General features: G+C 44.2%; 1 protein-coding gene across 1 annotated transcript in view; it reads right to left on the minus strand.

Moving 5' to 3' along the window:
• The window catches only part of LOC138664006 (zinc finger protein 182-like), an 82799-nt gene that overhangs the window by 12598 nt on the left and 43506 nt on the right, over positions 1-26695 (minus strand). Inside the window, exons 6-10 of the mRNA XM_069750400.1 lie at positions 26366-26515; positions 26057-26236; positions 25859-25982; positions 25678-25775; positions 25389-25479 (exon numbers count right to left, since the gene is read on the minus strand). Coding sequence (XP_069606501.1) covers positions 25389-25479; positions 25678-25775; positions 25859-25982; positions 26057-26236; positions 26366-26515 — 643 coding nt within the window. The remainder of the gene's footprint in view (positions 1-25388; positions 25480-25677; positions 25776-25858; positions 25983-26056; positions 26237-26365; positions 26516-26695) is intronic.

The raw sequence follows: 26695 nt of genomic DNA on the forward strand, positions 1-26695 counted from the left end.
CAACACTGCAAAAACGCTAGTGCATGCCCTTATCATCTCCCGCCTCGACTACTGCAACCTCCTACTCTCTGGACTCCCCTCTAGCACTCTGGCACCACTCCAATCCATCCTACACTCTGCTGCCCGACTAATCCACCTGTCCCCCCGCTATTCCCCAGCCTCTCCCCTGTGTCAAGCCCTTCACTGGCTTCCTATCGCCCAGAGACTCCAGTTCAAAACCCTCACACTGACATACAAAGCCATCCACAACCTGTCTCCTCCATACATCTGTGACATGGTCTCCCGGTACCTACCTACACGCGACCTCCGATCCTCCCAAGACCTCCTTCTCTACTCCCCTCTCATCTCTTCTTCCCATAACCGCATCCAAGACTTCTCCCGTGCTTCCCCCATACTCTGGAACTCTCTACCCCAACACATCAGACTTGCGCCTACCATAGAAACCTTCAAAAAGAACCTGAAGACTCATCTCTTCCGACAAGCCTACAGCCTGCAGTGATCCTCAACCTACTGAACAGCCGCACAGCCAGCTCTTCCCTCTCCTAGTGTATCCTCACCCACCCCCTGCAGACTGTGAGCCCTCGCGGGCAGAGTCCTCCCTCCTTATGTACTCGTGTGCCTTGTTATCTGCTCATGGTTAATGTAATTGTCTATATTTGCCCCGTATTCACATGTAAAGCGCCATGGAATAAATGGCGCTATAAAAATGTATAATAATAATAATAAATAATAATAAAACCTAATTTCTAGTAGGGAATTTTCAGTTTAATATGTCTGGTTGACAGCCATATCAAATCATTCACTCCCAGGTCCGAACCTGACAACCATTTCTTATCCGTCATGCATTTGTGTCTGTCCCCTATGATTTTAAAATTGTTTTTAACACCTTGCCATAAAGATAAGAGAAGAAAATCATTCCTCCCCTGGAACATAGTAACATAGTAACATAGTTAGTAAGGCCGAAAAAAGACATTTGTCCATCCAGTTCAGCCTATATTCCATCATAATAAATACCCAGATCTACGTCCTTCTACAGAACCTAATAATTGTATGATACAATATTGTTCTGCTCCAGGAAGACATCCAGGCCTCTCTTGAACCCCTCGACTGAGTTCGCCATCACCACCTCCTCAGGCAAGCAATTCCAGATTCTCACTGCCCTAACAGTAAAGAATCCTCTTCTATGTTGGTGGAAAAACCTTCTCTCCTCCAGACGCAAAGAATGCCCCCTTGTGCCCGTCACCTTCCTTGGTATAAACAGATCCTCAGCGAGATATTTGTATTGTCCCCTTATATACTTATACATGGTTATTAGATCGCCCCTCAGTCGTCTTTTTTCTAGACTAAATAATCCTAAATTCGCTAATCTATCTGGGTATTGTAGTTCTCCCATCCCCTTTATTAATTTTGTTGCCCTCCTTTGTACTCTCTCTAGTTCCATTATATCCTTCCTGAGCACCGGTGCCCAAAACTGGACACAGTACTCCATGTGCGGTCTAACTAGGGATTTGTACAGAGGCAGTATAATGCTCTCATCATGTGTATCCAGACCTCTTTTAATGCACCCCATGATCCTGTTTGCCTTGGCAGTCTGAAGACCCCTCTGTATTGAAGGTACAGAACTGCGAATGGAAGCCATATGCACCTAAAAATGGCTACGTTCCATTGGACTCACTGCAATGATTGTTCAAGGCAAACTCAGCTAATGGTAAAAAAAGATTGCCAATCGCCCTGATTATCTGATACAAAACACCTAAGGTATGTCTCCAAAATCTTGTTTAAACTTTCAGTCTGACCGTTAGTTTGAGGATGGAATGCAGAAGAAAAGGATAGATGCATCCACAGACGAGAACAAAATGCACTTTAGAATTTAGATACAAGTTGGGTCCCAGTGGGAACACCGTGAAACTTCACGATCTCAGTGACAAACACCTAAGCCAGGGTCTTAGCATTAGGAAGAGCAGGTAAAGCAATGAAGTGTGCCATTTTAACCCCTTTCTGACATCGGCAGTAAATGTACGTCAATGTCAGACTCCCTACCTTTAACGTGGGCTCCGGCGGTGAGCCCATATCTTTCCCATCACATGTCAGCTGTTTTGAACAGCTGACATGTGCCCGGAATCGGGATCCACCAGCGGCTATTAACCCATTAAATGCTGCTCTCAATATCTGACAGCGACATTTAACATGCGCTTCCATCAATCACGCTGGAAATCCGCCCACAGGTGACCGCCGTCAAGTGATCAAATAACCTTTAAACCATTTCTAATTCACAATGCCCGCAACAAAAAGAACAGATTTACCTAGGAAGGTCTGGAACACCGACTCCTCACCCCGACGTGCGTTTTGCCACTGGCTTCTTCCTGGGGGCATTGCTAGTTAGAAACCAGTGGCAAAAGGTGCGTCAAGGTGAGGAGACAGTGTTCCAGACCTTTCTAGGTATATCTGTTTGTTCATTTTGTTGCAGGAATTGTGCATTAGAAATGGTTTAAAGGTTACTTGATTCCCCTTTCACTGATGGTCATTTTCTTACAGATGGGGTTACTTTCATTTACTATTTACATTTGTTTGTGACCTACATGCTATTTCTATCTTATTATACATACTGTGAGTTACTGATATACTAGGCATGTATACCTATTACTACTTAGGCTAACCACTAGGGTATTACAGCAATATATTGGATTCAGGGCATTAAAATTGATAAAGCAATAGGCATTTTCTATTTGCACTGACAACCTGATTATCTCAGTTACCATATTGAGCTATATTGTTTCCAGTCATATTTATTTTCCAATCATACTTATTATCTCGTGACGCCTTTTAGAATTGTATTGGTCCTTTTTCTGGTATACTTATTTCCATAATTGATTGTGATCTATTTATGGTCTGAGCCGTCTCCTAGGTGAGGCACTCTGCTGTTTTAGCATTCATGCATTAACTTTTAAATTACTAATAAAAGTTAATTTTTATTCAACTCAATCTCTTAATTTCTCCATGTCTATTTTTGCACTGGGGTTTGTGGACAAGGCATGGTTAATTGTAGAAGAGCCCCAGTCTTTGAACACACACAGACAAAACAGGAAGACACAAAGTCAACTATATCCCGATGCAACCTTGGCCTCGAAAAACGTTGAGAAAGGAGGCCAAGGTTGCTTTACTACTTGGACAACCAACCAGAGCCGAGCAATAGCGTGCCCCTAAAATTTTGAGGTGCAGATGCAATAGTATAATTTCTCTGAAGAGTAAGCAGGAGCGTCCTCCTGAGCCTTCAATACCTCTTCCTCCAGCTCAGAACACACGGCGGAGACGACTACTCCTTCTTGTAAAATTGGAAGAGTCTTCCGACTACCACCCCATGGAAGCTCTGAGATAAAGCATCAGGTTTGACTTTCTTAATTTCAGGACGGTAGGTGACATTAAACATAAACCTGGTAAAAATAGAGACCATCAAGCTTTTCTAGGATTAAGACGTTTAGTGGATTTGAGGTTGAACAGATTTTTATAATTAGTAATGACAGTGACAGGGTGGACTGCCCCCTCCAAAAAACAACGCCGGGGGGCGTGACCGGATGTGGAGCTGAGCGGACGTGCGAGGCTCAAGCTCCCTAACCACCAGCTATCATTCATAAGTGGCCCAAAGCACAGTGGAGTGACAGGAGGAGGGGAGATAAGGGAGGCGGTGCGGGAGAACGGAGCGCAGCAGAACTGACACGAGGGAGAAGGAGGGGGCAGACGCTGAGCAGGGTCCCGGTCTTTGAAGCGGCGGGTAGCTGGATCCAAGATGGCGGCCGCAGCTCTCACCACGCAGCCGTCAGCAGCAGCATGTGTAACAGCAGTGTGCTGCAAAGCCTAGAGATGCACACTGAAACACTCCATCAGCCCCACACTCCCAACAAAGCTGCAAGCTCCATGGCCACACAGAGCAATTCACCAATGCTGCAGTCCCTGCTCCTCCCCCTGCTAGGAATGCTGAAGGTCCAGAGCCTGAAGATTTACAACTACCAAACACAGCCCGGACCATCCCCTAAAACTCTCCCATCAAAGAATCCAATTTTGCCCCAGTCACTGTAGCCACACTCAGATCCCTGCTAGGAGACTTGAAACAAGTCATTCATACTGATATCACAATGGCTTTCAGGGTATGTGCACACGTCAGGATTTCTTGCAGAAATTTTCCTGACAAAAACCGGACATTTCTGCCAGAAATGCACTGTATATACTATATGTTGTATGTACTGTATGTTGCATGTTCTGTAAACACTGTATCTTGCATGTACTGTATGTTGTATGTACTGTATGTTGTATGTACTGTATGTTGTATGCAGTATGTACTGTATGTTGTATGTACTGTCTGTACTGTATATGTGGGTATGTGTTGTTTTTTTCTTTTTTTTTTACATTTAACACATTAGCCGGAAGATGGGACTACTACTGTCCCATCATTGGCTAATGTGTCAATCACTGTCACTGTAGCAGGCATAGCCGGATGGGACTTGTAGACCCATCGGACGATGCCTGCACAGACACACACACACACACACAAATACCCCCCCGCACATCCCTGCCGACCCCGCACACAGCCCCGTCATACCCCCGGACAGCGCCGCACAGACCCCCGGACAGCCCTGCCGACCCCGCACACAGCCCCGGCATACCCCGCACACAGACAGGCAGACTCCGCCCACACACATACACGCACACAGTAACTGCCGATATTCCACCCACACACTTCCCTCTTCCTGGGCCGCAGCGTTTCTCGCATCCACATCCGCAGCAAAACCGCTGATCTTTTTTACATCTGCGGTTTTGCTGCAGATGTGCCCTACTCAATGCAAGTCAATGGGTGCAGAAACGCTGCAGATCCGCACAAAGAATTTACATGCTGCGGTAAAAACACTGCTGCGTTTCCACGTGTTTTTTTCCGCAGCATGTGCACAGCGGATTTGGTTTTCCATAGGTTTACATGGTACTGTACACCACATGGAAAACTGCTGTGGATCCGCAGCGTCAGAAACCTTGCGGATCCGCGGGTAAATCCGCAACGTGTGCACATAGCCTCAGAAGATCGATCCAGGCGCAATAACCCACGTTTCAGAGGAATCCCTGAGAGCGTGTCAGTGGATACACTAAAAGGAGTTTCTAATGGACTTTTTTACAATTCTAGTGCCGTCAGCAGAACAGAGAGACCTGCTGATTGACAGGGCACATTGGATCCCCAAACCAAAGTCTGCTCCCAGCTCCGCACAGTGAGACGTGATAGCCAGGCTGCACTTCTACCACTCCAAGAAGGCAGTGACCAAGGCAGCGACAGCAAAGCAAGAACTTCCAGAAAGATTCCGGAACATCCTAGTGTTCACCAACTTGTCTGCGACAACCCTGAACAGGAGGTGGGAATTCTCATCCGCAACCAAGATTCTGCAGGACAACAGTATTGTCTACAAGTGGGGATATCCAGTAAAGCTCATCATGTCGAAAAATGGAGTTTCCCTTGTGTCTCCCAGAGAGGCTATGACCCTGCTCCAGGAATGGTCCCTGACGTCAGTGGATGAACACACCAGCTCCCCACCAAAGAAAAGACCCCCGACGCTGAACAAAGAATGGACCCGATTCTCGCGCAAGTACTCTGTAATTATATGCATCCCCCATGTGCCTATGCCGAGACACCATACTGCTATTTTTTTTGCCTTGCTGGCAGGTTGAAGGGACATGAGAATAACACTTTAGTTTATTCTATTCTCTCCCTCCTTTAATACTGGATAGGAACGATTATCCAGTTAGTTCACTTAGAACCGGACTCTGAGTTGTACAAGTTGTACTTGTTGTAGTTGTGGTTAATTACTTTAACTCCTTTGATTCCCTTATTATTATCCTGCATTTGGTGACTGATTGAATTTTTTTTTCTTTTTTGCAACTGATGGTATTTCAAATATCTAGCATTAATGCAAAAGGTCTAAATAGCCCTTTCTAGCGATCATTATTATAGAAAGCCCGAGCACTCAAAGCCGACATACTATGTGTCCAAGAAACTCATTTAAATCGTGAAGATACACATAGATGACAACATAAAAAATACCCCCATATCTATGTGTCATATGCGGCGAAAAAGAAGAGAGGGGTAGCGATTGCAATAAAAGACACTATAGCGTTCCAGCTTGTTGACAGCGTTCTGGATGATGAAGGCAGATATGTAATACTAGGTGGTGGCCCGATTCTAACGCATCGGGTATTCTAGAATATGCATGTCCACGTAGTATATTGCAGAGCCCACGTAGTATATTGCCCAACCATGTAGTATATTGCCCAGGCACGTAGTATATTGCCCAGGCACGTAGTATATTGCCCAGTCACATAGTATATTGCCCAGTCACGTAGTATACAGCAGAGCCACGTAGTATACTGCCCAGCCACGTAGTATACTGCCCAGTCACGTAGTATACTGCCCAGTCACGTAGTATACTGCCCAGTCACGTAGTATACTGCCCAGTCACGTAGTATACTGCCCAATCACGTAATATATTGGCCAGTCACATAGTATATTGCCCAGCCACGTAGTATACAGCACAGACACGCAGTTTACTGTCCAGTCTCGTAGTATACTGCCCAGTCATGTAGTATATTGCCCAGTCACGTAGTATATTACCCAGCCACGTAGTATATTGCACAGCCCGCGTAGTATATTGCACAGCCCGCGCAGTACCACGCACGCAGTATATAACACAGGCCACGTAGTGTATACCACAGCCCATGCAGTATATTGCACAGCCCGCGTAGTACATTGCACAGCCCTCGTAGTACATTGCACAGCCCGCGTAGTACATTGCACAGCCCGCGTACTATATTGCACAGCCCGCGCAGTACATTGCACAGCCCGCGCAGTACATTGCACAGCCCGCGCAGTACATTGCACAGCCCGCGCAGTACATTGCACAGCCCGCGCAGTACATTGCACAGCCCGCGCAGTACATTGCACAGCCCGCGCAGTACATTGCACAGCCCGCGCAGTACATTGCACAGCCCGCGCAGTACATTGGACAGCCCGCGCAGTACATTGCACAGCCCGCGCAGTACATTGCACAGCCCGCGCAGTACATTGCACAGCCCGCGCAGTACATTGCACAGCCCGCGCAGTACATTGCACAGCCCGCGCAGTACATTGCACAGCCCGCGCAGTACATTGCACAGCCCGCGCAGTACATTGCACAGCCCGCGCAGTACATTGCACAGCCCGCGCAGTACATTGCACAGCCCGCGCAGTACATTGCACAGCCCGCGCAGTACATTGCACAGCCCGCGCAGTACATTGCACAGCCCGCGCAGTACATTGCACAGCCCGCGCAGTACATTGCACAGCCCGCGCAGTACATTGCACAGCCCGCGCAGTACATTGCACAGCCCGCGCAGTACAATGCACAGCCCGCGCAGTACACTGCACAGCCCGCGCAGTACACTGCACAGCCCGCGCAGTACACTGCACAGCCCGCGCAGTATATTGCCCTGCCACGTAGTATATTGCCCAGTCACGTAGTATATTTCCCAGCCACATAGTATATTGCCCAGCGACGTAGTATATTGCCCAGCGACGTAGTATATTGCCCAGTCACGTAGTATATTGCCCAGCCACGTAGTAGTATATAATACAGCCCAAGTCAAGTAATATATTGCACAGCCCACGCAGCGATGTGGGCACCATATCCCTGTTAAAAAAAAGAATATAAAAAATAGTTATATACTCACCCTCCGTTGGCCCCCGGATCGCAGCGGTTACCGACGCTCCTCGCGCGCTCCGGTCTTAAGAGTGCATTGCGGTCTCGCGAGATGATGACGTAGCAGTCTCGCGAGACCGCACGTCATCATCTCGCGAGACCGCAATGCATAGAGCGGTCACTGGGATGTCGCGAGGAGCAGGAAAGACCTGTTCCTGATCCGACGGACGGTGAGTATACAACTATTTTTTAAATTATTTTTAACATTAGATCTTTTTACTATTGATGTGGCATAGGCAGCATGAATAGTAAAATGTTTGTCACACAGGGTTAATAGCGTTAACCGAGTGCGTTACACTGCGGTCAACGCTGCCATTAACCCTGTGTGAGCGCTGACTGGAGGGGAGTACGGAGCAGGCACTGACTGCGGGGAGGAAGGAGCGGCCATTTTTCCGCCGGACTAAGCCCGTCGCTGATTGGTCGTGGCTGTTTTGCCACGACCAATCAGCGACTTGGATTTCCATGACAGACAGAGGCCGCGACCAGTGAATATCAGTGACAGACAGACAGACGGAAGTGACCCATAGACAATTATATAGTAGATTGATATGTAATATCAATAATAAGATGTTTACAATTGTATCTATATATGCACCCAATTCAGGTCAAATTACTTTAATTAAAGACCTTAAAACCAAATTATCCAAAATAAAACAAGGATCGCTGGTAATCTGTGGAGATTTTAACATCATCCCGATCCCTAATATAGACAAATCTTGGTTTTCAAAGAAAGTCCCAATCCCATGCGTTGCCCAGTGTCTTATGTCAGAAGAATTGTATGACACGTGAAGGGTCCTTCATTCTTCTGAACGAGATTATACGTATTACTCGCACCCACATAAAGTATATTCAAGAATAGATCTAATAGTAGTGGATAAATGGCTCCTGCAACATATACAATCAGCAAAAATTGGGAACATAACCTGGTCGGACCACGCTCCTGTAACATGCCAAATTAAAGAGACATATAATAATTTAACTTATTCCCCGTGGAGAATTACCGTATATACTCGAGTATAAACTGAGATTTTCAGCCCATTTTTTGGCAGGCTGACAGTCCCCCTCTCGGCTTATACTCGAGTCATACCCAGGGGTCGGCAGGGGAGGGGGAGCGGGGGCTGTCTAATTATACTCACCTGCTCCTGCCGCGGTCCCTGCAGGTCCCTGGCTCCCAAGCTTCTTCCTGTACTGAGCGGTCACATGGTACCGCTCATTACAGTAATGAATATGCGGCTCCACCTCCCATAGGGGTGGAGCCGCATATTCATTACTGTAATGAGCGGTAACGGTGACGCTCAGTACAGGAAGAAGCTGCAGCGCCGGGTAAGCAGGGACCGCGCCAGGAGCAGGTGAGTATAATGGGGAGGGGAGCGCTGGGCGATATTTACCTGCTCCCCGTTCCGGGCGCCGCTCCGTCTTCAGCGTCTTCTGCAGTGACGCTCAAGTCAGAGGGCGCCATGACGTAGTTAGTGCACGCCCTCAGCCTGAACGTCAGTGCAGAAGACGCTGAAGATGGAGTGGCGCCGGAAGGAAGTCAGGTGAATATTGAAAGTGTCAGGGGCCTGAGCGATGAGAGGTGAGTATGTGATGTTTTTTTTATCGCAGCAACAGCATATGGGGCAACTGTCTGTATGGAGCATCTTATGGGGCCATAACGTTTGTGCAGCATTATATGGGGAAAGTGTCTATATGGAGCATCTTATGGGGCCATAATCAATGTTTGTGCAGCACTATATGGGGCAAGTGTCTGTATGGGGCCATAAACAACATTTGTGCAGCACTATTTTGGGCAAGTCTCTGTATGGGGCCATAAACAACGTTTCTGCAGCACTATATGGGGCAAGTGTCTGTATGGAGCATCTTATGGGGCCATAATCAACGTTTGTGCAGTACTATATGGGGCAAGTGTCTGTATGAAGCATCTTATGGGGCCATAACATTTGTGCATCACTATATGGGGCATGTGTCTGTATGGGGCCATAATCAACTTTTGTGCAGCACTATATGGGGCAAGTGTCTGTATGGAACATCTTATGGGGCCATAATCAACGTTTGTGGAGCATTATATGCGGCAAATATCTTAATGGAGCATCTTATGGGGCCATAATTAACGTTTGTGGAGCATTATATGTGGCAAGTGTCTGTATGGAGCATCTTATGGGGCCATAATTGACATTTGTGGAGCATTATATGGGGCAAGTGTCAGTATGGAGCATCTTTGGGGCCATAATCAAGGTTTGTGCAGCACTAGATGGGGCAAATATCTCTATGGAGCATCTTATGGGGCCATAATCAACATTTTTGCAGCATTATATTGGGGAAATGTGTCTATGGAGCATCTTATGGGGCCATTATTAACTTTTATGCAGGATTATATGGGGTATATTTTAATATGGAGCATCTTATGGGGCCATCATAAACTTTAAGGAGCATTATATGGGGCTCCTGATTCAATATGGATATTCAAAAACACTTAACCTACTGATGTCTCAATTAATTTTACTTTTATTGGTATCTATTTTTACTTTTGACATTTACCGGTAGCTGCTGCATTTCTCACCCTAGGCTTATACTCGAGTCATTAAGTTTTCCCAGTTTTTTGTGGCAAAATTAGGGGGGGGGGGTCGGCTTATACTCGGGTAGGCTTATACTCGAGTATATACGGTAATACCTTCTTAATAGCCTCAGATATTATCAAATCCCAACTAAACGACCTTCTCCAGGAATTTTTTGATATCAATAGTACCCCGACATATCCCCAACCACAGTATGGTGCGCCCTCATAAGGCCTATATAAGAGGGCGGCTAATACAGATAGCAGCGAAACACAAAAAATTAAGAATGCAATAAATAGAAGAGCTTAATAAAAATATAGCAACATTGGAAAACATCCATAAACATAGTCCCTCACCCACGGTATATAGAAAACTGCAAAAGGCAAGATATGAACTATATCAGCTATTCCAATATAAATATGAGCATAATTTGAGGAGGAATAAAGCAAAATACTCTTGGCAGGGGAATAAAGCAAGTAAAATACTTGCCAATAAAATTAAAGCGGGATTAACAAAGCAAAAAATAGTTCACATACAAGATGATCCCAAAAAACAAAATATACAACCCTAAAGAAATTGCGAATACTTTTGCAAGATATTACTTCTCACTCTATAATCTCAAGACTGATAACCTTATCCCACAACCCAACGCTGAACTAATAAATAATTTCCTGAATAGCATATCCTTACCCCAAATCCCAGAGGATAAATTGATGGCAATAAATCAACCTATAAGCCAAAAAGAAATCCAACAAACCATTCAAACAACAAAAAATAATAAATCCCCAGGACTGGATGGTATAACTAATGAATACTTGAAGTTATTCAACCAAATATTGTCCCCACATCTATTATTAGTTTTCCAAAATATATTTGAAACGGGCAAAAACGGAGAAATGTTACAAGCGACTATAGTCCCCCACGCCAGGGAAAACGCCCGACCACCCAAGTAATTTCAAGCTAATATCACTTCTAAATACTGACCTCAAACTGTACTCCAAAATCTTAGCAAATAGACTCTCCGATGTAATCCCTTCCCTGGTGCACAGAGACCAGGTTGGATTTATCAAATCTAGACAGACATTGGACGGCACCAGACGAATGATTGACCTCGTTGGCGGGGAGGGAACGGTTGTCTTCTCTGCTCCCATCCCTGGACGCGGAGAAGGCGTTCGATCGGGTGCATTGGGTATACCTGCTTGAGGTTCTGGCCAGATTTGGATTTACGGGTAATATTGTTGAAGTAATCACTCTGCTATATTCTCACCCATCAGCGTCGGTTTCTGTCTCTGGAATGATGTCGGACAGGTTTACTATTACTAACGGGACGAGACAGGGGTGTCCGCTATCACCTCTTATATTCGCTTTGGCGATTGAGCCTCTAGCGGAGAAAATTAGATCACACTCGACGATATCAGGAATTCAGGTGAATAAAATGGAACACAAAATAGGTTTATTTGCGGACATCATTCTAGCGTTTACAAACCCCACAGAGTCATTACCGGCAGCAATGAAAATAATCGAATTATATACTAAAATACCATATTATAAACTAAACGTGTCTAAATGCCAGGTATTAAACCTAACCCCATTCATAAAACACCCCAAAAAACTTTGAGAATAAATACCCTTTTAAATGGGAAAATTACAATATTGAGTATTTAGGTATTTGGCTAACACTCTCAGCAGATAAAATGTTATCACTGAATTATGAGTCTCCAAGGAAGAAAATCCAAACTGACATGTTACGTATGAAGAAATACGAACTATCATGACTGGGGCAGGATTGCGTCGGTGAAAATGTTCATTCTCTCACAAATACTTTATTTGTTCCGCAATCTCCCAGCCATATTCCCAATGAAAATATTAAAAGAGATTCAAGCAATGATTTTAAAATAAATTTGGCAAGAGAAAAAACCCAGAGTCCAAGCGGACACGCTTTACATCCCTATGAGTAAGGGTGGCCTTTAGTGGTCCGTTACTACAGGGCCGCATTATTCGAACAGTTATGATTCATGTGGAATAATGATGATGACCGGCACTGGATAGCAATTGAAAAATATCTGATGAGAACCACCAATGTCTCAGCTTTTTACCATGCACATCAAACTATAGTCCCAAGTAGAAACCTAAAAATATTCCCAACAATAGACGCGGCTCTGGAGCTATGGAGAGCGCTGACTAATAAAATAGACCTTATACAAACTGCATTCCTCAAAGCTCCCATAGAGAAACTGGAGTATTGGCCCCTGGACCTCAAACTTAAAAATTCAAAATTAATCACTAATGACCATTGCTAATGTTGTTCTCATTGCGATTTTTGCTTTATTGCTTTGTACCTTGAATTTGGTTAAATAAAAATTTATCTGATTTAAAAAAAAAAAAAGAATATACACACTGAACGGGAAACCACTGGGTAAATCTGACAGGGAGAAGGACTTGGGGATCCTAGTTAATGATAAACTTACCTGGAGCAGCCAGTGCCAGGCAGCAGCTGCCAAGGCAAACAGGATCATGGGGTGCATTAAAAGAGGTCTGGATACACATGATGAGAGCATTATACTGCCTCTGTACAAATCCCTAGTTAGACCGCACATGGAGTACTGTGTCCAGTTTTGGGCACCGGTGCTCAGGAAGGATATAATGGAACTAGAGAGAGTACAAAGGAGGGCAACAAAATTAATAAAGGGGATAAGAGAACTACAATACCCAGATAGATAAGCGAAATTAGGATTATTTAGTCTAGAAAAAAGACAACTGAGGGGCGATCTAATAACCATGTATAAGTATATAAGGGGACAATACAAATATCTCGCTGAGGATCTGTTTATGCCAAGGAAGGTGACGGGCACAAGGGGGCATTCTTTGCGTCTGGAGGAGAGAACGTTTTTCCACCAACATAGAAGAGGATTCTTTACTGTTAGGGCAGTGAGAATCTGGAATTGCTTGCCTGAGGAGGTGGTGATGGCGAACTCAGTCGAGGGGTTCAAGAGAGGCCTGGATGTGTTCCTGGAGCAGAACAATATTGTATCATACAATTATTAGGTTCTGTAGAAGGACGTAGATCTGGGGATTTTTTATGATGGAATATAGGCTGAACTGGATGGACAAATGTCTTTTTTCGGCCTTACTAACTATGTTACTATGTTACCGTCAATAAGATGTAATGCTTGACACAATTTGTAAATAAAATTTATGTTTCAAAAAACAACGCCACTCCTCAAAAGCCAACTTAATGTCCAAACATTCTCTATCGCCTATGTCATAGTTCCTTTTGGCCGACGACCATTTTTTGGGGGAAAAAGGTACAAGGATGCAGCTTAGCAGGGGACGATCTTTGAGACAACACAGACCCGACCCCTACCTCAGGTGCATCAACCTCAGAAATAAATGGTTGGGAAACATTGGGTTAAAAGAGTACAAGAGCAGTGGAAAAGCATTTCTTCAAAGAAGAGAAAGCCTGATGAGCGCAGTCGGACCACTTTGAGAAGTCCGTAGCTTTCATTGTCATGTCAGTCAGAGGTTTGACCATCGACTAGAAGTTTTTAATAAACGTCCGACAATAACTATAAAACCCCAAAAAGCATTGAAACGCTTTTAGATTTTCTGGCACATCCCATTTCAGAACTACATGGACCTTATCAGGATCCATACGGAAACCTGCAGTAAACACTAGAAAACCCAGGAACTGCACCTCTTATATGGCGAATACACATTTTTCTAATTTGGAGAACAGTTTATTATCCTACAGAACCTGTAACATCTGCCTGACAAGTACTTGAGGTGACTTGAGGTCAGGTGAGTATATCAAAATATTGTCATGCTACACCATCACAAACCTGCCCACAGGGTGATGAAAAATGTTTTTAACACAAAATGGAAAATGGCTGGGACATTAGTCAAACCAAAGGGCATGACAAGGTTATTATAATGCCCTTCAGGAATGTTAAAGGGCGTCTTCCACTTATCCCCCTCCTTGACCCTAATCAGATTATAGGCTCTCCTGATGTTCAACTTGGAAACCATTTTGCCCCAACAATCTGATTAAAAAAGTCAGGAATGGGTGGGAGCGGATACGGGTCTCGGATAGACATCCAGATTATCTTATGAAAATTTAAACAGGGAATGCAGCCCCCAAACAAAGAAGAACCCCGCCAACACAAGCAAAGAAGAGTGTTTAATATGTCCCTTAGCAAGACTCTCATAGATGTAATCTTCCTGCCTTTCAGGGTCAAACAGATTGTATAATCTGGTTTTGGGTAATTTTGTTCCAAGAAGGAAGTTTACGGTGCAATCATATACACAGTGAGGAGGCAGCTCCTGACACCCCTCTTCTAAGAACACATCCACAAAATCAGCCAGAAAAGAGGGTATGGTTTTAGTAGAAGCAGTAGAAAAGATTACTTTTGCAGAAATCACTCCACTTAACAATTTATCTGGACTGCTAGTCAATAACCGGAATGCGCACAGTTAGCCAGGGAAATCCTAACACAATAGGAGTAGGGAGATCTTCTAAGACATAACAAGAAGGGAGCTTCCTGTGAAGAGCCCCTATGCCTAGATTCATATTATGCACAACTTGCGTAAAATTTCCCTGACCGAGAGGTGCAGAGTCAACAGCAAATATGGGAATGGACTTTGCCAGCATACTACAGGAGAGACCATGCTCCCTGGTGATCCAAGCATCCATCATATTAGCTCCGGCCCCACTATCCAAGAGGATAGATATCTTCTCAGTTTTGTACTGTGGTAGTTTGACTCATCCGACTTCTTATAGAAGTATACACAGCAACAGTCCGCTTGGTCTATTGCAATCCTCATAAACCACGCCACCAAAAAATGTAAATACAGCCTTTGTCTGGCAGAAGGTAACGCAAAAAGTAACAAGTCCATACAATACTGCTGGTTAGCCCACCCGGATTAGATTCCAGCTTATGTCCTTTAGCAAAGGACATTCAATCCAGGAGATCTAAAATCCCCATACGTCCAGCTTTCCTTAACACAAAAACACATCTCTAGAACTTGTACCTCCAGACCACACTCAAATGCTCTATAAAGCTGGGTATTTAGCCTCTGGACTCATCCAACTCTACAGCTGTTCAATCATCCTAGCACTAAATAGGCCGATTAACCCCTCTCATCACTTAGTGTGCAGGATGATTTTTCCTAGGCTTATATTACTGAAGCTAACAACCTCAGTGCTACATATCTCCCCTATAGTACTTTATTACAGTACATATAACCACTTCTGCAGGTAAAAAAAACCTGAAATAAACATGTGGAGGAGATATATACAGCGAGGTTGTTATCTTCCATCCAACCTGGGGTAAGAAGTTTTTTGACAGGTTTCTGGTGCCTTGGTAAAGAACAGACCTCAATGAAATGACCCCTTTGAGCACAAAAAAAACACAACCCCGCTGGAGACTCATACTGAGGGGAGGCCCCCTAACTGCATCGGTTTTTCAGATCACATAGGGAGGACTTTGGTTTTAGGGAGTACCATAGGGGGCGGAGTCACAACAAGTCTATCCCTGAGGCGTCTAGCTACACGTATGGCCAGAGACATGGCGGCCTGTAACAACTCAGCAGTTTCGTAAAGCATCTTTTAATCTTTCAGACAGGCACTGTCAAAACTGACTCCTAACAGCAGGATCATTTCACCGGGTGTCGGTAGCCTATCTACGGAACTCTGAGCAAAATTCCTCTGCTGATTTGTCTTCCTGAAGTAGTGAAAAAACAATCCCAACCAGTTGCTTTGCAGTCCCAGATGAAAGCAGACAAAGCCTAAAATAAAGATTGCAGACTTCACTGAAAGAAATTCATTGTTTAAGTGATAAGAAAATGTCCCTAATATTAATTAACAAAATTTCACTGACTAATCCAATTGGAGTAATACATTTTAAAATTTAACTTATTCACCAAAAATAATTTCGTCCCCCAAAAATAGCTTTTGTAAATTTCCTTGAACATATAATTGGTTGTTTAAGCCTTATAAAGTTCTAAAAATATAAAAGTAAGTTTGAAATATGCTCCCGATGTAAAGAAAAAATACGGTAAATGCTATTTATTAGATATTTTGTGTGGTATCACCAATTGTTTTAACGGCATACAAAATCAATCTTTGAACTTTTCTTATTCTCCACACTTTTGGCAAATTTCCGATTCTTTCTTCATGAAATTCAAAAAGTTACCACTAAAGGGGGAGTCACACATAACGATATCGTTAACGATATCGTTGCACCGTCACGCTTGTGGTGACGTAGCAACGATCCCGCTAACGATCTCGTTATGTGTGACAGCGACCAACGATCAGGCCCCTGCTGGGAGATCATTGGGGAATGATCAGAACCATTTTTTGGTCGCTGGATCACCCGCTGTCATCGCTGGATCGGCGTGTGTGACGCCGATCCAGCGATGTGTTCACTTGTAACCAGGGTAAATATCGGGTTACTAAGCGCAGGGCTGCGCTTAGTAACCCGATATTTACCCTGGTTACCATTGTAAAAGTTAAAAAAAAAACAGTACATACTCACATTCTGATGTCTGTCACGTCCCCCGGCGTCCACAGGGTTAAAACTGCTTTCAGCAGGAGCGCTGCTAATGTGCCAGCGCCGGCCGTAAAGCAGAGCACAGCGGTGACGTCACTGCTGTTACTGCCGGCACTGACACAGTCAGTGCAGGGAAACTCTCGGCAGCAGCGCGTGCATTAGGTGCGCTCCTGCCGAAAGCAGTTTTAACCCTGTGGACGCCGGCGGGGGACGTGAGAGACATCAGAATGTGAGTATGCAGTGTTTTTTTTTTTTTACTTTTACAATGGTAACCAGGGTAAATATCGGGTTACTAAGCGCGGCCCTGCGCTTAGTAACCCGATGTTTACCCTGGTTACCTGGGGACTTCGGCATCGTTGAAGACAGTTTCAACTATGCCAAAGTCGTTACCCTGAACGTTGGTCGCTGGAGAGAGCTGTCTGTTTGACAGCTCCCCGGCGACCACACAACGACTTACCAACAATCACGGCCAGGTCGTATCGCTGGTCGTGATCGTTGGTAAGTTGTTTAGTGTGACTAAAGCTTAACTAAAAGCACAATGTTTCGTGGAAAACAATATAACAATCTTAGAATCACTTGGATCAGCCTAAGCATTTTATAGTTATTTTATAGTTATTTACTACATAAGGGAACAAATATACCAACCAACACAATAAAGTGCTAGCTAATCTCATAAAATATACAATTAATTGGAAATATTAAAACAATACAAGGTAAGTAAAGATTCAGATGAATGCAGAACATTCAAGAAAGGGGTAACAACTATACATATCTATATATAAGACATACACAAGGTACCCAGACAGCCACGTGTGAGCCAAAGACTCAATTTTTAACAAATAGAATAGTATGTACTAGTAACGAAAAAATACATAGCAGACATAATACTTATGCTATTAGTTTCACTTGAAGATATTTCTGTTTTTCTGTTTCCCGTTCTATGTGCTTGGCCACTACCAACTATATCATTAACCCCTCTGTGACCTTAGACGTACTATCCCGTCGAGGTGCCCTGGGCTTATCTGACCCTGGACGGGATAGTACGTCATAGCCGATCGGCCGCGCTCACGGGGGGAGCGCGGCCGATCGCGGCCGGGTGTCAGCTGCTTATCGCAGCTGACATCCGGCACTATGTGCCAGGAGCGGTCACGGACCGCCCCCGGCACATTAACCCCTGGCACACCGCGATCAAAGATGATCGCGATGTGCCGGCGGTACAGGGAAGCACCGCGCAGGGAGGGGGCTCCCTGCGGGCTTCCCTGAGCCCCCCGCAGCAACGCGATGTGATCGCGTTGCTGCGAGGGTCTCCTCACCTCCCTCCCTGCTCGAGCCCCGGATCCAAGATGGCCGCGGATCCGGGTCCTGCAGGGAGGGAGGTGGCTTCACAGAGCCTGCTCAGAGCAGGCACTGTGAAGCAGCCTGCACTCCTATCAGATCAGTGATCTGACAGAGTGCTGTGCAAACTGTCAGATCACTGATCTGTGATGTCCCCCCCTGGGACAAAGTAAAAAAGTAAAAAAAAAAATTTCCAAATGTGTAAAAAAAATAAAAAAAAATATTCCAAAATAATGAAAAAAAAAAAAAAATATTATTCCCATAAATACATTTCTTCATCTAAATAAAAAAAAAAAACCAATAAAAGTACACATATTTAGTATCGCCGCGTCCGTAACGGCCCGACCTATAAAACTGGCCCACTAGTTAACCCCTTCAGTAAACACCGTAAGAAAAAAAAAAAAAAAACGAGGCAAAAAACAACGCTTTATTATCATACCGCCGAACAAAAAGTGGAATAACACGCGATCAAAAGGACAGATATAAATAACCATGGTACCGCTGAAAGCGTCATATTGTCCCGCAAAAAAAGAGCCGCCATACAGCATCATCAGCAAAAAAATAAAAAAGTTATAGTCCTGAGAATAAAGCGATGCAAAAATAATTATTTTTTCTGTAAAATAGTTTTTATCGTATAAAAGCACCAAACCATAAAAAAATGATATAAATGAGGTATCGCTGTAATCGTACTGACCCGAAGAATAAAACTGATTTATCAATTTTACCAAACGCGGAACGGTATAAACGCCTCCCCCAATAGAAATTCATGAATAGCTGGCTTTTGGTCATTCTTCCTCACAAAAATCGGAATAAAAAGCGATAAAAAAATGTCACGTGCCCAAAAATGTTTTCAATAAAAACGTCAACTCGTCCCGCAAAAAACAAGACCTCACATGACTCTGTGGACCAAAATATGGAAAAATTATAGCTCTCAAAATGTGGTATTGCAAAAAATATTTTTTGCAATAAAAAGGGTCTTTCAGTGTGTGACGGCTGCCAATCATAAAAATCCGCTAAAAAACTCGCTATAAAAGTAAATCAAACCCCCCTTCATCACCCCCTTAGTTAGGGAAAAATAAAAAAAAATGTATTTATTTCCATTTTCCCATTAGGGCTAGGGTTAGGGCTAGGGTTAGGGCTAGGGCTAGGGTTAGGGCTAGGGTTAGGGCTAGGGTTAGGGCTAGGGTTAGGGCTAGGGTTAGGGCTAGGGTTAGGGCTAGGGTTAGGGCTAGGGCTAGGGCTAGGGTTAGGGCTAGGGCTAGGGTTAGGGCTAGGGTTAGGGCTAGGGTTAGGGCTAGGGTTAGGGCTAGGGTTAGGGCTAGGGTTAGGGTTAGGGCTAGGATTAGGGTTAGGGTTAGGGTTGGGGCTACAGTTAGGGTTGGGGCTAAAGTTAGGGTTAGGGTTTAGATTACATTTACAGTTGGGAATAGGGTTGGGATTAGGGTTAGGGGTGTGTCAGGGTTAGAGGTGTGGTTAGGGTTACCGTTGGAATTAGGGTTAGGGGTGTGTTTAGATTAGGGTTTCAGTTATAATTGGGGGGTTTCCACTGTTTCGGCACATCAGGGGCTCTCCAAACACGACATGGCGTCCGATCTCAATTCCAGCCAATTCTGCGTTGAAAAAGTAAAACAGTGCTCCTTCCCTTCCGAGCTCTCCTGTGTGCCCAAACAGGGGTTTACCCCAACATATGGGGTATCAGCGTACTCAGGACAAATTGGACAACAACTTTTGTGGACCAATTTCTCCTGTTACCCTTGGGAAAATACAAAACTGGGGGCTAAAAAATAATTTTTGTGGGAAAACAAAAAGATTTTTTATTTTCACGGCTCTGCGTTATAAACTGTAGTGAAACACTTGGGGGTTCAAAGTTCTCACAACACATCTAGATAAGTTCATTGAGGGGTCTAGTTTCCAATATGGGGTCACTTGTGGGGGGTTTCTACTGTTTAGGTACATTAGGGGCTCTGCAAACGCAATGTGACGCCTGCAGACCAATCCATCTAAGTCTGCATTCCAAATGATGCTCCTTCCCTTCCGAGCCCTCCCATGCGCCCAAACGGTGGTTCCCCCCCACATATCGGGTATCAGCGTACTCAGGACAAATTGGACAACAACTTTTGTGGACCAATTTCTCCTGTTACCCTTGGGAAAATACAAAACTGGGGGCTAAAAAATAATTTTTGTGGGAAAACAAAAAGATTTTTTATTTTCACGGCTCTGCGTTATAAACTGTAGTGAAACACTTGGGGGTTCAAAGTTCTCACAACACATCTAGATAAGTTCATTGAGGGGTCTAGTTTCCAATATGGGGTCACTTGTGGGGGGTTTCTACTGTTTAGGTACATTAGGGGCTCTGCAAACGCAATGTGACGCCTGCAGACCAATCCATCTAAGTCTGCATTCCAAATGATGCTCCTTCCCTTCCGAGCCCTCCCATGCGCCCAAACGGTGGTTCCCCCCCACATATCGGGTATCAGCGTACTCAGGACAAATTGGACAACAACATTTAGGGTCCAATTTCTCCTGCTAACCTTGGAAAAATACAAAACTGGGGGCTAAAATATAATTTTTGCGGAAAAAAAAATATTTTTTATTTGCATGGCTCTGCGTTATAAACTGTAGTGAAATACTTGGGGGTTCAAAGCTCTCACAACACATCAAGATGAGTTCCTTAGGGGGTCTACTTTCCAAAATGGTGTCACTTGTGGGGGGTTTCTACTGTTTAGGTACATTAGGGGCTCTGCAAACGCAATGTGACGCCTGCAGACCAATCCATCTAAGTCTGCATTCCAAATGATGCTCCTTCCCTTCCGAGCCCTCCCATGCGCCCAAACGGTGGTTCCCCCCCACATATCGGGTATCAGCGTACTCAGGACAAATTGGACAACAACATTTAGGGTCCAATTTCTCCTGCTAACCTTGGAAAAATACAAAACTGGGGGCTAAAATATAATTTTTGCGGAAAAAAAAATATTTTTTATTTGCATGGCTCTGCGTTATAAACTGTAGTGAAATACTTGGGGGTTCAAAGCTCTCACAACACATCAAGATGAGTTCCTTAGGGGGTCTACTTTCCAAAATGGTGTCACTTGTGGGGGGTTTCTACTGTTTAGGTACATTAGGGGCTCTGCAAACGCAATGTGACGCCTGCAGACCATTCCATCTAAGTCTGCATTCCAAATGGCGCTCCTTCCCTTCCGAACCCTCCCATGCGCCCAAACGGTGGTTCCCCCCCACATATGGGGTATCAGCGTACTCAGGACAAATTGGACAACAACTTTTGTGGTCCAATTTCTCCTCTTACCCTAGGGAAAATACAAAACTGGGGGCTAAAAAATAATTTTTGTGGGAAAAAAATTTTGTTTTATTTTTATGGCTCTGCATTATAAACTTCTGTGAAGCCCTTGGTGGGTCAAAGTGCTCACCACACATCCAGATAAGTTCCTTAGGGGGTCTACTTTCCAAAATGGTGTCACTTGTGGGGGGTTTCAATGTTTAGGCACATCAGTGGCTCTCCAAACGCAACATGGCGTCCCATCTCAATTCCTGTCAATTTTGCATTGAAAAGTCAAACGGCGCTCCTTCCCTTCCGAGCTCTCCCATGCGCCCAAACAGTGGTTTACTGCCACATATGGGGTATCAGCGTACTCGGGACAAATTGGACAACAACTTTTGAGGTCCAATTTCTTCTCTTACCCTTGGAAAAATAAAAAATTGGGGGCAAAAATATAATTTTTGTGAAAAAATATGATTTTTTATTTTTACGGTTCTGCATTATAAACTTCTGTGAAGCACTTGGTGGGTCAAAGTGCTCACCACACCTCTAGATAAGTTCCTTAGGGGGTCTACTTTCCAAAATGGTGTCACTTGTGGGGGGTTTCAATGTTTAGGCACATCAGTGGCTCTCCAAACGCAACATGGCGTCCCATCTCAATTTCTGTCAATTTTGCATTGAAAAGTCAAACTGCGCTCCTTCCCTTCCGAGCTCTCCCATGCGCCCAAACAGTGGTTTACTGCCACATATGGGGTATCAGCGTACTCAGGACAAATTGGACAACAACTTTTGAGGTCCAATTTCTTCTCTTACCCTTGGAAAAATAAAAAATTGGGGGCAAAAATATAATTTTTGTGAAAAAATATGATTTTTTATTTTTACGGTTCTGCATTATAAACTTCTGTGAAGCACTTGGTGGGTCAAAGTGCTCACCACACATCCAGATAAGTTCCTTAGGGGGTCTACTTTCCAAAATGGTGTCACTTGTGGGGGGTTTCAATGTTTAGGCACATCAGTGGCTCTCCAAACGCAACATGGCGTCCCATCTCAATTCCTGTCAAGTTTGCATTGAAAAGTCAAATAGCGCTCCTTCCCTTCCGAGCTCTCCCATGCGCCCAAACAGTGGTTTACTGCCACATATGGGGTATCAGCGTACTCAGGACAAATTGGACAACAACTTTTTGGGTCCAATTTCTCTTGTTACCCTTGGTAAAATAAAACAAATTGGAGCTGAAGTAAATTTTTTGTGTAAAAAAGTTAAATGTTCATTTTTATTTAAACATTCCAAAAATTCCTATTAAACACCTGAAGGGTTAATAAACTTCTTGAATGTGGTTTTGAGCACCTTGAGGGGTGCAGTTTTTAGAATGGTGTCACACTTGGGCATTTTCTATCATATAGACCCCTCAAAATGACTTCAAATGAGACGTGGTCCCTAAAAAAAAATGGTGTTGTAAAAATGAGAAATTGCTGGTCAACTTTTAACCCTTATAACTCCCTAACAAAAAAAAAAATTGGTTCCAAAATTATGCTGATGTAAAGGAGACATGTGGGAAATGTTACTTATTAAGTATTTTGTGTGACATATCTCTGTGATTTAATTGCATAAAAATTCAAAGTTTGAAAATTGCGAAATTTTCAAAATTTTCGCCAAATTTCCGTTTTTTTCACAAATAAACGCAGGTACTATCAAAGAAATTTTACCACTATCATGAAGTACAATATGTCACGAGAAAACAATGTCAGAATCACCAGGATCCTTTGAAGCGTTTCGGAGTTATAACCTCATAAAGGGACAGTGGTCAGAATTGTAAAAATTGGCCTGGTCATTAACGTGCAAACCACCCTTGGGGGTAAAGGGGTTAAGAAAGGGGTTTCTATACCACTTTGTGGATGCAGGAATACTACAGCTTTATTTTAAAGGGCCACTGTCACCCCCTCCAGCCGTTATAAACTAAAAGAGCCACCTTGTGCAGCAGTAATGCTGCATTCTAACAAGGTGTCTCTTTTAGTTTTGTGTTCATGTATTACTAAAATAAAGCGCTTTGAAACTTTTCAAAAATACCTATCTTTGTACCTGGAGGCAGGTCTGAAGCCTCCTCTGTGAAGCGCCCAACTGCAGTCACTCATCTCTTCTGGGGCGATGGTCGCCGCCCCCTGCGCGCTGTTCTTCTTAAATGCGGCGCCTGCACTGTGCATGCCTGCCTGGGGCAGGCGCATTGAGAATTGGCAGTCATAGCTCAGATGCCGGGTTCCTGACTGCGCCTGTGCGGGCAGTACGGCCACCCTGTTACTGAAACCCCGCCCCGCACTGTGTTATGCATTATGCACAGTGCGGGGCTGGGATTCCTGGGCAGATCCCTGCACAGACCGACGCTGGAAGGCGGGGAACCTGGGGGAGCGTCTGACAAGCGCAGTGTGCGCTGTGAAAAGTTCTCTATATCTTTAGTGTTGTGTCAGTTTTGTAAATGCAGGGATTAGTTTGAGTAATTAATGACATCTTTACTGAGGCTACAAGTGATCTGTGTTTTCATACAAATCGGGAAGGGAAAATTAGCATGCAGGAGAGGGGTGGATACTATACTAATGGAATGAGCGTTGATGTTTAAACATGAGCGGGTGGACCTGGGTGATTAGCAGGCATCGATGGATGTTGGGGAAGTGATGCAAGATGCTGTCCAGCCTTGTAGGTGGGGTTGACAAGATATTTAAACCTGCATAGCATAGGGTCAGTGCCTTAACATTTAACCTGTGAAGCAGGCAGAGATCTGCCAGCAAGGGGTGGTACTCTTTAACTCGGGCTACCTCTTAGCATCTAAGTCCCATTATCTGCTTTCTGGTTCAAAATTATGGAACCTGATAACACCTCCCAAAAAGAATATTGATGCTCCCCTGATGAGTCTGCCCACATTGGTAGACGAAATGCGTTGGTAGGGAACTACGAAACACTATCGGGGGCAGGACCACATTCGGGTACTGTCCTCGACAGGAGACATGCATGGGGCACAACAGGGTTAACCTCAAGCAAAAGAATAACCCCTCACAGTTCAGTTTTCCCGTATAATACGTATAATACTTCATTTAATCGATGTGTGACAGCTTATTCAGGACATCTATGGGCAACACCGCACCATTTTATCAATGTGCACTGGTTTCCTGAGCACCTGTTAGGTTTGTATTATATGTGTTTATATATTTGTTGGTTGGTGTGGAGTCAGACCAGGGATAAACAGCAGCATAGTGAGATCGGAGACTCAGGCCTCTCTACCATCAAGTGTACCCCCGGGACAGGGATAGTTAGGGTCCCAGTTTCAGGGATAGTTTGAGGCCCCCAACCCTACCTAAAACCATCACAGCGTGACATTAGCGTAGGGGCAGGAGCACACCGAGGACCTATGTTGCGGGGTCAGGCAGTGAGAATGCCGACGTCCCTGCATGGAGGGGGAAGGGCACACCATGCATGGAGCCCCACCCATAGTGCCACATTGTAAATGTCATAGTTATGTGATATTCTAAGCTCAATAACTATACATGTTTTTTTGTATTCATGTAGTTTTTTCACAAATACATTTGAATTCTCTACATCCATCGACCAATAAACAAGTTAGACAACAGAGAACGATCTGCTTATTTTGGTGACAGAAGAGGCTTATGATGTATGTTACATTGCCCAATGCGTGAACGTGTAAGAAGACAGAACACTGATTCAACAATAGATGGTTGCAGTACAATTTGTTATATAAATGCTCTAACTAATAGGGACAGTTTTGGGTGGAGGAGCATGCATATTATAGAGGCAGAATTGTGACTTTTAATAGTGAGATGATCGAACTACATTGCTGATAAAGCAGTGACAGCCAGTGACGGAGGAGAATCTGTGATTTCTCTGCATTTAGTGGTTACTACTCACCTGGGTAGTCATATGTAGGAATCTCCTCTTTACACCACTCATCACCCCTCACATATGTCCCTGTAGTATTAATTTGGGTCAGATCTTCACCCTGAAACAAATATTGTAAAAGTCACAGACAGATGTAAAAGTCATATTCACAATCACCTCTAATGCTGCCATCTCCACCGTTCTCATTACAGAAGTATAAACCATATAATACTGATGGATAAAACAAGACAGAGCACAAGACCTTCATAGCCGTCTACACATCATAGGGGAGATCTCATGACACCTTCTCTCCGTCTACCTGATGATCCTGAGGAACATTGGGATTTTCTTGTTTACAGTCGTGAGCAAGAAGAGGACGGGGACATCTCTCTGGTGTTGCCCTGTAACTCGATAGAACTGGAAGAAACATATACAGGGACTGATTTCATTCTTCACATGCAAATAATTATAGGCCGTGTGCATTTAGTCCTGTCTATTACCTGGTGACGTGAGGGGCTGGGGAATCTCCATCATGACGTCCTTGTACAGATCCTTGTGTCCTTCTAGATACTCCCACTCCTCCATGGAGAAATAGATGGTGACATCCTGACACCTTAAGGGAACCTGACAGAAACAATGATACCATCACCACTCCGATCCCTTCACAGCTTTACTGTAAAATGTCCCAGCAGTGTCACCTCTCCAGTCAGCAGCTCAATCATCTTGTAGGTTAGTTCTTGAATCTTCTGCTCATTGATGTCTTCATACATCATGGGGTGAGATGGAGGTCCAGTGATTGGGCTCAGGGGTCTTCCCCATCCCTCAGACACAGGGTCCTGACAGCACTCACTAGAGGTTTTCTTCACTACTGTGTAATCCTGGTTATTTAGAGACACATTAATAAATCTCACTACAGACATTTCCAGAGTCCTCACTTCTCCAGTTCTGTCCATCTGTTATTCCCATAGATAAGAATGATGTAATGTGACGTAATCAGAATCTCTCACCTCTCCAGTAAGCCAGAAGAGGACCTCTAGGGTGAGGTGGAATATCCTTTCCGCCATCTTCTCCTTGTGCACATCTATCCTTGACGGGTCAATCAGGAAAATTCTCTTATATGGAAGATCTCCACTGAGAGGATCCACCATTGTATGGACCTAAATCGGAAGAAGGTGACAATGTAACATCATAAAAGTTCCATGTAAAAACATGATTACAGGAGACAATAAAAAGAACATATGAGGAGATAGAGCGTGTAGATGTTGTATTCTCAGGTCGTATAAACTAGAATATCATATATATTACCCACTTGCTGCACTCATGACTTGGATGTGATT

Source organism: Ranitomeya imitator, chromosome 2 (assembly GCF_032444005.1).
Source record: "Ranitomeya imitator isolate aRanImi1 chromosome 2, aRanImi1.pri, whole genome shotgun sequence".
Taxonomy (NCBI): Eukaryota; Metazoa; Chordata; class Amphibia; order Anura; family Dendrobatidae; genus Ranitomeya; species Ranitomeya imitator.